General features: G+C 36.3%; 1 protein-coding gene across 1 annotated transcript in view; it reads left to right on the top strand.

Moving 5' to 3' along the window:
- The window catches only part of LOC136858261 (fibrillin-2), a 529,944-nt gene that overhangs the window by 499,370 nt on the left and 15,083 nt on the right, over positions 1-15,491 (top strand). The window contains exons 47-49 of the mRNA XM_067137663.2: positions 149-388; positions 1,568-1,743; positions 6,704-6,898. Of these exons, the coding sequence (XP_066993764.2) occupies positions 149-388; positions 1,568-1,743; positions 6,704-6,898 (611 nt within the window). The remainder of the gene's footprint in view (positions 1-148; positions 389-1,567; positions 1,744-6,703; positions 6,899-15,491) is intronic.

Below are 15,491 nucleotides of genomic sequence, written 5' to 3'. Positions count from 1 at the left end.
CACAACTGAGTGCCATTGACTGAAATCTTCTTCACCCATAATTATTCAGGCATTTAAGATATTTACAAAGCAAGTTTGATAGTTATATTAAAATGTTAATGTTATATTATATTACTAAACTCATGATTTTTTATTTTTTTTGCTTTAGATGTGAATGAATGTGATCAGACACCACCACCCTGCAAGTTCACCTGTCAAAACACAGATGGAAGTTTTATTTGTTCCTGTCCAACAGGATTTGTACTAAATCCAGATCGTGTAAGTTGTAGAGATCTGGATGAATGTGCAACAAAGCGCCACACATGTACTCATGAATGTATCAACACACAAGGGAGCTACAAATGTGCTTGTCCTAAAGGATACAATCAAGTTGGCGATCAGTGCACTGGTAAGTTAACAGACATACATATTTTGTTTAATGTAGTAACTGTGATTAATCTGTCAGCATAGAATGCAAAAATGATCATTAAATTAATTTAGGGTAATGAAATATAAACTATCTCACACAGACATGTACACCATAAATACCTTAAAGGCCCAGTAAACTCATGACAATCAATTTTTTTTGTTTTTAATTAATTCCGTTAGACTGCGAGCAGAAGAGTGTAATGCCAAAATTGGAACTTAAAAAATCTCCATTGGCTTGTGATATATGAAGATCCTAAGTTTCAGGGAGGGAGCAGTATACTCTATAGTATACTCTATAGTGTAACTTATGCAAGCTGGCTCACTTAACTGTTCTCCGCTTCTCGTAAACATTTTGAGACAGTGCCGAACTTTGCGTGTGCTATGCTGCTGTTCAGAAGATTGCGCCTTGCTTCTTTTAAGTGACTTACCTTCTACTTCTTCTGGATTTTACAGTGCCTATCCCCGTTGTTTTATATAGCCTCTTCAACTGTTTTTGTGGGGACTCATTGTTTAATTTTTTTCTTACCTATGCATTGTCTTTTGCGTTTTATTCGGCTGATGATGACCCGGATTGGGGTCAAAACCGGTACCGCTTCCGCTTATAATTAAATAGGAATGTAACACTACATTTCTTATTTATTTGTATCGAATAGGTTGAACTACCTTATTTATTATTTCAATTTAATTGTGATACAGTTCAATATGGAACATCATGAAATTTTTATCTTTAAATGCAACTAGCTACTAATCAACAATATTATATGCATCACATTAATTATTTGAAGAGTTTTAAGTATTTATAGATTTCTCCTCTTTAAGGTAAAGTAATAGGTACATTATGCCACAGTACACTTCCTGTGTTCTAGGTATGACTGAAAGTGAACTAGGGTATTTGTAATGAGTACCAGTATATAACTGCTGATTTACTAATACCTCAATTCCTCCTTATTTCACCTTATTTTTCATGATATTTTTCAAAAATTAATATTATTTTTTCAAGAACTAGGAAATGTTCTTTTGATATTCATGGCTCTGAATCTCAAAGTCCACCTATCACTTTTCACTACATTATCAAAACCCCACTTTTACTTTTCTTTCTTTTTTAATTATTGCTCAGTCTGTATGTATCAATATTATATTGCTATTCTCCTTCCTGTAGATATCAACGAATGTGCTGAAGGAACAGGAATTTGCCCTGCTCCTGGAAACTGTATCAATACTTTAGGCAGCTTTAAGTGCCTATGTCCCCGAGGCTTCAAGCTTGATGCCACAGGCAGCTTTTGTTCTGATTCTGATGAATGTACAGATGATTCAAAATGCCAGTTTGGTTGCCAGGTGAGTTAATAGTATTTCCATTCATTTTTCCAGGAGCTTTTGTTAGAATCTGTAATTTACATAACCAACTTTGAAAAGAAACTGTCATACAGAATGGTAATGAAATGGCATATAGCTTTTAGTGCCGGGAGTGTCCGAGGACATGTTCGGCTTGCCAGGCACAGGTCTTTTGATTTGACGTCCTTAGGTGACCTGCACGTCATGATGAGGATGAAATGATGATGGAGACAAGACATACACCCAACCTCTGTTTGTATATTTGTATAACTCGGAACATACAACAGTAATTTTTAACCCAAATCCAAGAACATTAAAGTGCCATGTGTTTCATATCAATGTCAATGTATAAATTTTCATGTCAATGTGTATATTTTCAACTAGTGCATTGTTTCCAATAGATTGAAACAAGACCAAAAAATCTATTCCATGTTCCATGAACACAAGACAGTTTTTTAAACCAGAACCAAGAACTTTTGAAGTGCCAAGTAGTTTATGTCTTTGTGAGCATTTCATTTCAATGTATATATTTTTCATTTAGTTTAATTAGATTGAAACAAAACCAACAAGTCAAAAAACATTCTTAAAACGCCATGTGTTTCATATCATTATATGGATTTCATGTCGATTTGTATATTTTCAACCAGTGCATATATTTCCAGTGTTCCGTGTTCCATGAACACACAACAGTTTATTTATTTATTTTTTGCTAGTTGTTTTACGTCGCACCGACACAGATAGGTCTTACGGCGACGATGGGACAGGAAAGGGCTAGGAGTGGGAAGGAAGCGGCTGTGGCCTTGATTAAGGTACAGCGCCAGCATTTGCCTGGTGTGAAAATGGGAAACCACGGAAAACCATTTTCAGGGCTGCCGACAGTGGGGTTCGAATACTGGATACTGGCCGCACTTAAGCGACTGCAGCTATCGAGCTCGGTCACAACAGTTTAAACCAGAACTAAGAACTTTTCTAAGTTCCAAGTTTTGCATACCCTATGTACGTTACAATTCAAAGTCTATGTTTTACAACCCATTGATGTGTTTTTAGGCAATCGCCATTATGTATATAATTTATTACGATATCTTATGTCAACCAACCGAGATGTACATAGGCAACCCTCATGATGATTGTTATCAGATTCCCCTCGATTTGATATTCAACAAGAACTGACGATGACTCCAAGGGAGTCGAAACTGGTCTTCGCCCAATAAGTTTAATATATTTTACAATGTGTTCAGTGGTGGAATATCTCTCAAACTCTATTATATTAAATACATATGTTAGAAAACAACAAAACTCCAAGGGAAAATGGTATAATTACCAAAATGTGGAAACTAGGTGGCAGAAATCTCATTCAGAAAATCTATAAAATTCTTACAGATATCTGAACCAGTGAAACAATTCCTGAAGATTAGAAATGTGCAATAATTCACCCATTATGTAAGAAAGGGGATATAAGAGTTTTGAGAGAGAAAGGGGATATAACTGACATAAATAACTACAGAGGTAATTTCCCTGCTAGCAGTAATTTACAAAATTCTTTCAAAACTTCTACTCAAGAGACTTGAAGTGCAAACAAATCCTTTGACTGGAGAATATCAGGCAGGTTCAGGAAAGGCAGGTTGTGCACAGAACAGATTCTTAACCTGAAGACCATTCTACAAATCTGTAAAAGCAGGCAAACGGTGATAACTTTTGTGGACTTTAAAAAGGCATATGACTCAATAGACAGACTGACATTTTTCCATGCACTGGAAGAATTCAAAGTCGACAGGAAAACAAGAGAATTGATCATGCAAACACTAACAGACAAAGGTTAAATTCTGAGGGGAATCGTTTGAACCATTTGATGTTAAAACAGGAGTCGGCCAAGGAGATGGATTGCCGCCTCTATGGTGTAATCTTATTTTGGAAAATGTAATTAGGACTTGGAAAAAAGAACTTCAGACTACATGAAAACAAAATTAATTTATGGTATTTGGCCTTCGCTGATGTCTTATCAGTCTTGTCCAATAACAGTAAGAAAGCGACTGCATCCATTGAAAAACTCCATGAAATTGCATCCAGAACAGGACTCCAGATCTCGTACCAGAAAACCCACTATATGGAAGGATTTCTTTGGTACCTAGACGACAACCAATGAAAACACAATCTGGCAAAATATCTCAAGTGTGTCAATTCAAATACCTGGGAGAAGTTATCCAACTACAAAGAGTGTACAGGCTCACTTGGAACAGATATAATAAAAAATACATATCATGAAATGCAAAATTCAGTCATTACAACACTGCAATCAAGTCTGATGCACTATATGCATCTGAAACACTGATGGCTGGGGCAGATCATTGATTAAAGATGTAGAAAAGCACAAAATCTGGATAAAGATGTCTCAAGACTTATATCAACACTCAGAAAAAATCTCAGACATATTTAGGCAAAGATGTTTGAAATTTTACAGACATACTGAAGACATGTGGAAAAAATAGGGAAGTGGAATGATAAAGTGGAGAGAATTAGACTGAGATGGTTTGGTCATATTAAGCAGATGAATGAAGAAAGGATTACAAAACAAATTACTGAATTACACCTGAAAGGAAAGAGAGGCTGAGGAAGACACAAATTACAATGGTAGACCAGGTTAAGAAGAGCACAACATATGGATCTGGTTTGGAGAATAATCCGATGAGTGAGGAGTAGTGAAAAGATAGAATGGAGCCATACTTGCATTAACCCAGCTGCAACTGAAAAATGATAATGATGATGGTGGTGGCGGTGGTGGTTCTAATAGTAACAGATATAAGGTTCTTGACAAATTGTTAGAAATAAAATCAGTATGAATATTCCAGCTCTTATCAGACCTATAGTTACACTAATGATACAGTGCACTTCTGTACATTCCTAGCATCAATATACCTACCTACAGAAAATTTTCAGAACATATTTTGCTCTTAACCCTGGAGAAATGCCATTTGTTTTACTAAAGTTAGTAGTGTCATTTCTGACATCTGTAATATAATCTGCTCTAATAACATCATCATATTTTTAAATTCAACTGGTATTATGAAACCATCTCTTAATTAATGAGCAAGTATATTTATCAAAAATGAAGGTTGTGCACTTATTATAAATGGGTATTTACTGTCTGTAAGTGAAACAGAACTTAAAAGAATCAACAGGCATTGTAGGAATTATTATCAAACATCTTACTGTGCTAAATTCAGTTTTCACATTCATAATTATTCCCTGTAGTAGATTAAACAAGTGTCACAAGTGTCAGATAACCAAATTACAATCCAAAATATTAACTGACTCCCCTGTAGCACATCATGGTATAGGCAGTTCCAAGTTGTTATTACCGCAAAGTTTTACGGCAGTTTGATCTATGAATGTTTTAACTTTTTCAGTACATTTCACAAATGATCACTAGTGAAATAATTGCAAATAAATACTAGAACAAACAAAAAATAAAATATACAGCCTATCTCATCTTCAAACTGAATTTCAGATTTTACACACAATATCACTGTGATCCTTAGAGCCATGGAGAAGTACAAGATGAAAATTAATAAGTCCAAAACAAAAGTAATGGCAGTCAAAGTGAGGTGATGCAGAAAATATTAGATTAGGAAATGAAGTTTTAAAGGAAGTAGATGATTATTGTTACTTGGGTAGTAAAATAACTAATGATGGCAGAAGTAAGGAGAATGTAAAATCCTCTCTAGCACTTGCAATGAAGGGCTTTCTAAAGAAAAGGAATTGTCACTTTGAACATTGATATAGGTATTAGAAAGATGTTTATGAAGATTTTTGTCTGGAGCATGGCATTGATAATAACTAGCTCAGAAAGAAAGAGAATAGGAGCTTTTGAAATGTAATGTTACAGAAAAATGCTTGAAGGTGAGATGGGTAGATCGAATCACGAATGAAGAGATATTGAATTGAATTGGTGAGAGGAGCTCGATTTCACTAAATTTGACTAGAAGAAGAGATGGAATGATAGGACACATCCCAAAAGGTTAGCACAGATAGAGTGGCATAGAGAGCTGCATCACACCAAGTCTATGGACTGATGACTCAACAACAATGCAGTTTTGTATTATAAATTCTGTGTAGTAGTTTCTTCTATCTACTTGAGTTTCTAATCCCTGTCATAGTCCAACCACAAGTTCAGTTATTTTTTTATGCTTACTGTTGTCATCTTAGTTCTACAGATCTATTATATGCTTGTCCAATAATCTGCAATTTAATTCCATTGATGTTTGGCAAAAATAAAATAACGTGAGTGGCCACTATATCTGTAATACCTGTCACATTTTTTAAATATCCATCAATTGCACTGTTGTGGTGCATTATAGATAACACTAGAACTACCTTTACTTTCTTGGGTGTGTGTGATACAAGAATTCCATTGTGGAATGCAAACATACTGCTACTGTCTTGCTTAAGTGAAACACCTTGATTCCATATCTAGCAGATTTATTACGCATGAATTGATAAAATGGGCACCATCCTTGAAAAGCTACCAAACTTTCTTCTAAAGTATAGTATTCACTGATTGCCACACTGGGGTAAAATGCTTGTTATTTCACAGTTCAAAATCTGAATACTTTCAACTTTTGTTGATGTGTAACTACTGTTACAGTTTTCAACAAATGTTTCAAAAATTCATTTTCCAGAGCAGGATGACCAATTTCCTGTCTCTGCTATCTGCTGTTCATTATACTTTTCCTGACAAAAGTAGTGGTGGTTGATCCTTGAATGGTTCTTGGTACAGAGACGGATGCCCTTTGAAATAATGTTTTATAAATTAATTTGTGTCACTTTCAGAATATTCTAGGCAGATCTTTGTACTTACTGTACTATTTTGATCCACAGTAGTGCAATTCTCTACTAGCAATTTGCAATTTTCTGTCACTCATGCTTTGCTTTTCATAATTGTTCGTTATTTTGTGAATTGTTTCAGAATATTCATGGCAGTTATCGCTGTGCTTGTCCAGAAGGATTTGTTCAACACTTCTATTACAATCAGTGTGTTGATGAAGATGAATGTTCATCATCTCCCTGTGGAGGAAATACGTGCATTAATACTATCGGAAGCTACAGATGTATGTGTCCAGATGGCTACCAATATGATTCAGCATTGTTAGTCTGTGTTCAGGTAAGGGGACAATCAAGAAGATTGAAAGGTGGTGGTTGTATGACTATTCTTAAAAGGAAGGAAATTAAGCAAGTTTTAACTTTTTACATTACTATTAATCTTAAAGCACCTAATATTTTACGTGGAATCTGAACTACTAGGATTTCAAATTTATTTATTTATTTATTATTATTAATTTACATAGTTTACGCCCACATTGGAGCACTTAAATCAAACCCAAATACATTTACGTTAACAAAGAATTAACTGAAGATTTAGCTTGCATCACCTTCTTCCTTTCCCAAAACCTCTTCATTCTGGCTGACCTGGCTGCCCTTTCTTCATCAGATATGACATATTGTTTGTGTTGTACAGTTTTTAATGACAATCTTATTTGTTTGTTCTTGAGAATCCTTTTTTCTTCTCTATTTTCAATTTGCTTCATTGTAATATTCAGCTCTTCTAAATCATTCTGAACTTCTTTAAACCAATTATTTTTTGTTTTACTTTTCCAAAAGTAATTAAATAGTTGTTTTATTATCGTATTATCATTTAATCTAGAAAGTTGACAGAAAAAGGCAATTCTTCATTTTCTCATCGTATCTATTATAGATTCACTTTCCCTATAAACCACTGCATTAGGCAATAATCTCCATTGTCCATCCACCTGATGTTTTTTATTAATGATTGTTCTGAGTATCCTTCTGTCAACCTTTTGCAGTGTATCAGTTGTTGCTTTGGTGTTCAATTTAAATAGTGTTTCACAACCATAAGTCGCATCAGGTTTAATGACGGAACAGTAATGTTGAAGTTTAGCATTTATTGAAAGAGATTTTTTCTTGTACATTGGCCATGTAATTCGTTGTGTTTTTTTTAACTTAAATGTTCTGCTTTCTATTGATGATTTTTCATTGGTGTTCCAAGTTATAATTTCACCAAGATATTTAAACTTATTCACAATTTTAATTTGTTTGGTATTGGCTAAGGAAATGGTTGGTGCTGTAACAGGGAAGGTTGGCATTATAAATATTATGAAGAGAGTGAAGTAGGTAACATAACACCTTAGACTTTTATGGTTGGTGTCTTGATGAATATAGAGTAAATATTTCAGGCTTGTATTCTGTGGTTGAATGGGCTCCCTTACTTCTCTGCATTTCACTAAAACCTGCATCTGGCATTTTCAAAGATCAGTACTCTCCATTGTAAAAGTCTACAAGCCTATAAGTCTCAGTAAGTGATGGACTCACCTGCAAAAGGTATGGGAAGCAGTGGGAGACCTATAAAACAATGGTTTGACTATATTTACTTACTGGTAGGAGGCATAAAAATCAGAGTATACAGTTTTAACATCTGATTTTAAAAATCTCAACTTCTGTGCATCAAGAACACTAATGAGATTTGGGGTTTATTATTATTAATATTTAAAGTGTGGAAAAATTAGGCAACTTTTGCTAAATAAAATCTAAACAATTAAAGAGTATGGATTATTTTTTGAATGTCTATAATAATTATGTAAATCTATTGATATGTGTATATTTCACACTGGACACATACTATATCTCAAAATGTCAACATTCTCAATGAACCAATTTTATTGTAACATTGGTAAAGGACAACAGATATGAAGTGTTCATATCAGTTACTGAACACAGCCAAATATAATCTTTCATGAGTTCTTATCATTAAGACTGTAGTAAAGTTGTCATTATCAGAGTTGGGAAGTAATTGACTAAAAGTAATTGGATTACTTGTAATGATTATATTCTTAGTAACTAATTTTAAATTGTAATCATTACTTTTTACATAAAAGTAATATTTACTTGTAATTTACTTTACGTTATTTCTTACTTTAATTTACTTTAATTTTATAATCGTTACATTCTAGTAAACGTTACTTTCTAGCAATTGATGTACATCACATGGTCTATGATGATGATTGCCAGTAACTATTGTGGAGTTGGTTGCATTTATTTTATTAATGATGCCTCAAATATGGAGCTCAGAAGGAATTTGCAACAGGAAGACATCATAGCTAGTCTCCAAGAAGTAAGCAAAGGTAGCTCTGGGGATTAGAGCAGGGAGAACAGCGGAGTAAATGGCGACAGTTCTACTCAAACCTCTCCTTCAGATTCTTTGTCTGAATCGGAGATTGAAAAGAGTTTGAATGCATTTCTTTATTTTGGAAAGGATGAACATTGCCCAGAAAATATGTGTTTGGGTTACTATGTTATAGAGAAGTTGATGGTGCCTTTCATACGTCAGGGAAGGATGTCATGTGCGACAATTTTTTCATATCATTGCAGCTAACTGAAATGCTAAAATCCCAGGAAACCAGTCTTCTTGGTACAGTGAATTGGGTAAGGAGGGAGGTTCTTGTTCTGTGCTGTATGACACTTAAGTGTTAAAGCAAAAAATCCATACCGGTAACTCTATTTATCAATAATAATGCACTTGTTCTCATCTTCACCAAAATGTCCAGGTGGGGACTGATAGAAAGAAGAATCTGGACAAGGTAATATGTTACAACAGAACTAAGCATGGAGTTAATGTCATGGGCCAAATGTCCAGAAAGTGTACTGTCAAATGCATTTTTTTATAGGTGACTCTTACACACATTAAGTAACATTATAGACTTAACAGTAATAAATGCTTGAGGGCTGTGCAAGCAAGTTACAAGTATCAGGATCACACGCTGAAAGTTTCTACTACAACTCACGGAAGAACTTACCGAGGCAAGGACGCATAATAGAAATAAAGGGACCTGAATTGCAGACAGTGATGATGATAATGACATTGAACCTCAAACTGCCCACAGAAACAGGAAATGCCAAGTGTGCACATATGCATACTTACTTACTCCTGGATGCTACAGCCCGTGGAGGGCCTTGATCTCTTGAACTATCATAGCCCACTCCTCTCGGTTGGTCGCCTTGCTTCTCCATCTTCTTACACCCATCTTCCTGAGGTCTTTCTCCACATCATCCAGCCATCTCTTTCTTGGTCTTCCTTTCAGTTATCTCCTGCCTGGTTTACCCTGATATACTTTCTTAACTGCTCTCTCTTCAGGCATCCATTCCACATGTCCTAGCCATCTCAGTCTACTACCCTTGATATCCGTCACATTATCTGGTTCTCCATTTAATATCTTTATTTCCTCATTCCTCCTCATCCTCCATATCCCATTATCATATATGGGTCCATATATTTTCCTTAATATCTTTCGTTTCCATCTCCGGAGGAGTTCTTCATCTGTGCCAGTAAAAGTCCATGTCTCTGATCCATAAGTCACCACTGATTTAACTACGGTTCCATACACTTTAATCTTCAAATTCCTACTAAGTGTTCTTGTTCTAAAAACCTTGACTAATGAAAAATAGCTTCGGTTGCCTGCTGCTATTCTGAAGTAACTAGTGATCCAAGATACCTGAAACTCCTACATTTTTCATAGTTTTTCCCATTCAGTTGTATTGTGGGTTCTCCTGTCATTTCCGTAGACCGAGATATGAACATATACTTTGTCTTCTCCTGGTTCACCTGAAGACCTATTTCTATAGCTGCTCTTTCCAACCTCCCCAGGCCTTCCTCTAATTCTTGAAATCTTTGTGCCATCAGATTTACGTCATCTGCATAGGCTAGATTCTGGCTCAAACGGTTGAGCAGGGTTCCTCCTGGGTTACTAATTACTGCTTTCCTCATGACATTTTTCAGGGCTATGGTGAACAATAGTGTTGACTTTATATCCCCTTGCCTTAGACCCTGTACTACTGCAAACTCTTTAGTTATATTTCCTCCAACTTTAACCACACCTCTTGTATCCTTCAAGTCATTTTGATAAGTCTGATAATCTTCACTGGAATTCCAAAGTCTTTCATCACTTCATACAGCTTTCCCCTTTATTATACAATCATATGCCTGCTTAAAATCCACAAATAATTGGTGGATATCTACATTGTATTCATAACATTTCTCCATTAACTGACGTACCACAAATATTTGAGGGGCCGATGACCTTCGATGTTAGGCCCCTTAAAACAACAAGCATCATCATCATCATCATCAAATATTTGGTCCATAGTGGATCTATTTGGTCTAAAACCACATTGATAATCCCCTATTATTTCTTCTGTAAGTGGTGCTACTCTCCCAGCCAGTATCTTGGTGAACACTTTATAGACCATACTCAATAGTGCTATCCCTCTATAGTTGTTACAACACGTTTTGTCATTCTTTTTGTGTATAGGGCAGATTATTGCAAGATTCCACTGTTTAGGCATCTCCTCTTGTTCCCAAATCTCACAGATTAGCTGATGTAGTGATTTATGATTTGGTCTCTTCCATTCTTAAGCATTTCGGCAGTAATATTATCTATCCTGGCGGCTTTATTGTTCATTAAGGCTTTTATGGCCTTATACACTTCCTCCCTTTCATCTTCTCCCCACCACCAGTCTTGGTTTTCATGTTCTTCATTGGGATTAAGTAATTCCATAAAGTATTCAGCCCATCTATTCAATATTTCTTTTGTTCCTCCAATCAGATTTCCTTGTTTATCCTTACAAAACACTGCCCTGGGCTGAAAGCCTTTCCATTCCGCCTTCACTTGTGCATAGAAATTCCTTATATCCCTGTTTTTGTCTTGCTCCTCAAGTTCCATAACCCATCTTCTTTCATATTCTCTCTTCTTTCGTCTACATATCTTACTTGCTTCTAACTTACTCTCTTCTGTCTGTATTCCTCTGTATTAGCTCTAGTATTCCTGTTGAGCATTCTCTTTCGTGCTTCGTTTCTCTCCATTACTTTATTTCTACACTCCTCGTCAAACCAACCTGATCTCCATGTCTTCTTCTCTTCACCTAATATTTGTTCTGCTGTATTATGCAATACCTCTTTTATAATCTTCCATTTTCCTTCAATATTTTCTTTTTGCCACTCTGTTTCCTTACCTTGAAATTGTTCAGTTATCTTTGACTTAAATCTCTCTTTTACTATTTCATCCATTGTAAGTTTTCCACTGTAATACCTCTTCTGGATTTTGTCTACCTGTGTTCTTCTATAATTAGCTATTCTCTGACTACACTTTATCTGTACCATATAATGGTCTGATTCGCATTCTGCTCCTCGGCAGCTTTCCACCTGCATTATATCTGAAGCATGTCTTCTGTTAATCACCACATGATCTATCTGATTCTGTGTAATACCATTTGGTGAACGCCAAGTAGCCTTCCTCACATCTTTCCGTTGTAGCCAGGTACTCCTAACCACCATTTCATTACTTATGGCAAAATCTATCAACCTCAATCCATTATCATTGGAATGCTCATGAAGACTCTTTCCCAATTGTCCCTCTAAAGGCTTCTTCACGTCCTACTTTAGCATTAAGATCTCCTAAAACAATATTAATGTCATGTTTTGGTATATCATCTATTACCTGCTCCAGTTGGCTATAGAATTCCTCCTTATTTTCTTCTTCCGCTTCCTCAGTCGGAGCATATACACATACAAGTGTTGTATTGAAGAACCTGCCTTTCATCCTCAAGCTGCTCATTCTTTCATCTATTGGTTTAAAATCCATCACCATAGGTCTAAATCTGTTATCAATCAAAAATCCTGTGCCACTCCTGTACCAATATTACTTCCACTATACATCAGTGTGTATCTTCCACTCTGAAAAGTACCACTCCCTTTCCAACTCACCTCTTGTATGGCCGCAATTTTTATTTTGTACCTATCCATTTCTTCCTTCAGGGATTCCTGGTTTCTTAATGTCCTTACATTCCAGGTTGCAATTGTAATGTCATGTTTCCGTTTGCGAGTACCTTTTCCATGCCTATTTCGTTGTCGTTGATCAGTCCGGCTATTCTTTTTGAATTCCGAAACAAGTAAGGTTTTCACGAGATGGAGTTGTTAGCCCCATGCTCAACCCTCAACCTGGAGGACCAGGGACCCTTCTGTCTGGGTTACCATACCATAGGCGAGGGTATCCCGTTTTAAGGCGCCGGATACTTGCCCTCATCCATCACCTGAAGGAGTAGGATTTGCTGGTACCATAGACAGCAAAACCACCAACTTGAGCGTTTCACAGTATTTCCCATGGGCACCCACTCGGCATGTGTACCCACACTGAGAATCATCTACCAGCCACTGACCCTCCTCCTTTATCTAGGTTTGGGACTGGCGCTGGGATTTCCGTGGTATCTCCCAGTGGCGGAGTTGCACATATGCATAGCATGCAGAAATATTGTCTGTAAGAAATGCATTTGAACAGAGAAAATGATTGTCACCTGTGCACAATGTTTGTGAATTGTGAACTTCGAGGGTGATATACTTAAATTAGACACATATTGAAATTAACCACAAGATATTCATACGCCTTTGTGTCAGCATGGTTGAATATGCTGAGTATAGACTCATGTAAAGAGAACTAATAAGAAAATAGACAGTGATTTTTGAACTGATTGTATCTACATTGATATATATTCTTGTGACATTTAGTTTATAGAGTCTAAATTTATAATGTGACTCTTCAATTTAGAATATAGTATAATGATCAAGAAGAGCACTGGAAACTGTTTTCATTGTAGGAAACCTATCCCCATCCCTGTTTTCAAGCATAATCAAACTCAATCTCAAGCATGGGCCATTTTTGACTCCTCCATAATTTCAGGTGTATTTTGCAGTCTCAGAGTAGGTTTCTGACTTGATTGTAAAAGTCTGATGCTTTCTGTGTCTTGCTGCTTGACAGTATTGTCTTTCAAGATTTTGCTTCTGAGGTACTCGAAGTGAGAAACAGATTCTAATGAGATTCCTTCCGAAAAGAGGTTTGAGTTTGTTCCTTTCCTCTTGATGGTCATTTCTATGGTCTTTGTTTTACTTATCTTCAACTCTGAGTTATTGAACATATTATTCCATTCAGTCCGTTTTTTCTGTACTTCAGCTTCTGTTTCTCCCAATAACAGCGCATCATCAGCAACTATCAGGACATTTGGTCTGCTGTTCCTTTTTTTGATAGACTTTATGATCTTGTTCATTGCTATAATAAACAAGAGTGGTAATAGGGCACTTCATTGTTGGATACCTCTCTTTGCCTCAAACCATTTCAATCATCCACTGCCTATCTGAACACAGCTGTAATTCTGGTATAGGATCTTTACTTTGTCAGTCAGGTACTATGGTACCTCTTGAGGTCTTCCAGACATTCCCAGGCCTTGTTTCAAGGGACACTGTTGTAGGCCTTTTCAATGTCCAAAAATGTAATCCCAAGATTCTTTCCATGTTCCCAGTACTTTTGTGTAAGTTTTTTTGTGGCAAAAATGAGATGAGTGCTCTCGATGATCTGGGAAGAAAACAAAATCCCAGAATATTGGAGAAAACTAATCATCCCACTGTAAAAAAAAAAGGGGGGGGGGAACAGACAGAAATGTGGAAAGTATAGGGGCATAATGCTGTTATCATACTTCTTGAAGCTATTGGAAAAGATCATCAAAATGAGACTTAGAAATATAGTGGAACCTTTGGTTGAGGAAGAATAATACAGATGCAAGTGGAACCTCAATTCTTCGTTTTTAGCGGGACCATGGAAAAAGAAACGTACAACACGGGAGAACAGAAAATCCGGGAACGAATTAACCATCAACAATTTGGCTAAACATCACAAAAATGAAATATTTATAATTGTAATCTTACAAACACTCCTACACAAAACCATACTACAGCCCCAATGGGCCTTCGCCTACCAAGCAACTGCTTGTGATAATATTTCTGCTTAGAACACTGACCAGAAAGGTTCTGTCTTGAACTGTATCAACAAATTTTTGTTCTAAGTGATACATATGCTGTGGGTCAGTATTTCTCTCCTCAACATTGTCACATATTTTGAGGCGCAATGATGATATACCCATTTCTCAGGGATTTCTTTCCACAGCCTTTCCCCTATCTTACTCAACCCCAATATCTTAAGCTTGTGCCTGTCCATAAGGTCCATGAGTTCTTCGCATTTGTGCTTGAGTGAAGATGATCAGGGTTCCAATTCTGAACTGTTTCTTCCTACACCTCCGCTGAGCTTCAGGTTGTTGGCCATCATAATTTTGTGAGCTGTTTGAAGAGTTGTCACATCCAATAATTTTAACATTTTTACATCCGAGGCTTGATTTAGTTTTGACAACAACATTCATTTATCTTGGTGCAGTTGGTTTGCTAAGTCGAACACTGCAAAAGGGTTTTATGTTGGGATAATCTCCCTTAGCTCTATGCAGTTCCCTGCGCATCTACAAGGCTGCAGCACTTTGATGAATTTATTTGTCATTTCCTACAAAAAGGCTTCATCAGGCCACCTAAGAACTCCTCTGCTCTTAGTCGTTGGTTCTCCCTCAGTTTGTCAGGTTTGGTACTGGCCACCTGACCCTTGGCCTGACAGTCGCAGATAGTAGTCTATTGTCACATATGATAGCAGGATTGCTCCTGACCTGACCAACGTCATATTATTTATATGCATAAGAAAACATAAAAGTCCAATAATACTGCCTTGCAAGAACCCCCTCATAATCATCAGAGGATCCGATAATGCATCACCTACTCTAATTATCTGAGTTCTATTTTCTATAAATTTAGCCACCCATTC

Source organism: Anabrus simplex, chromosome 1, assembly GCF_040414725.1.
Source record: "Anabrus simplex isolate iqAnaSimp1 chromosome 1, ASM4041472v1, whole genome shotgun sequence".
Taxonomy (NCBI): domain Eukaryota; kingdom Metazoa; phylum Arthropoda; class Insecta; order Orthoptera; family Tettigoniidae; genus Anabrus; species Anabrus simplex.
Note: the sequence above shows the minus strand (reverse complement) of the source record. Positions and strands in the feature narration are given on the sequence as shown.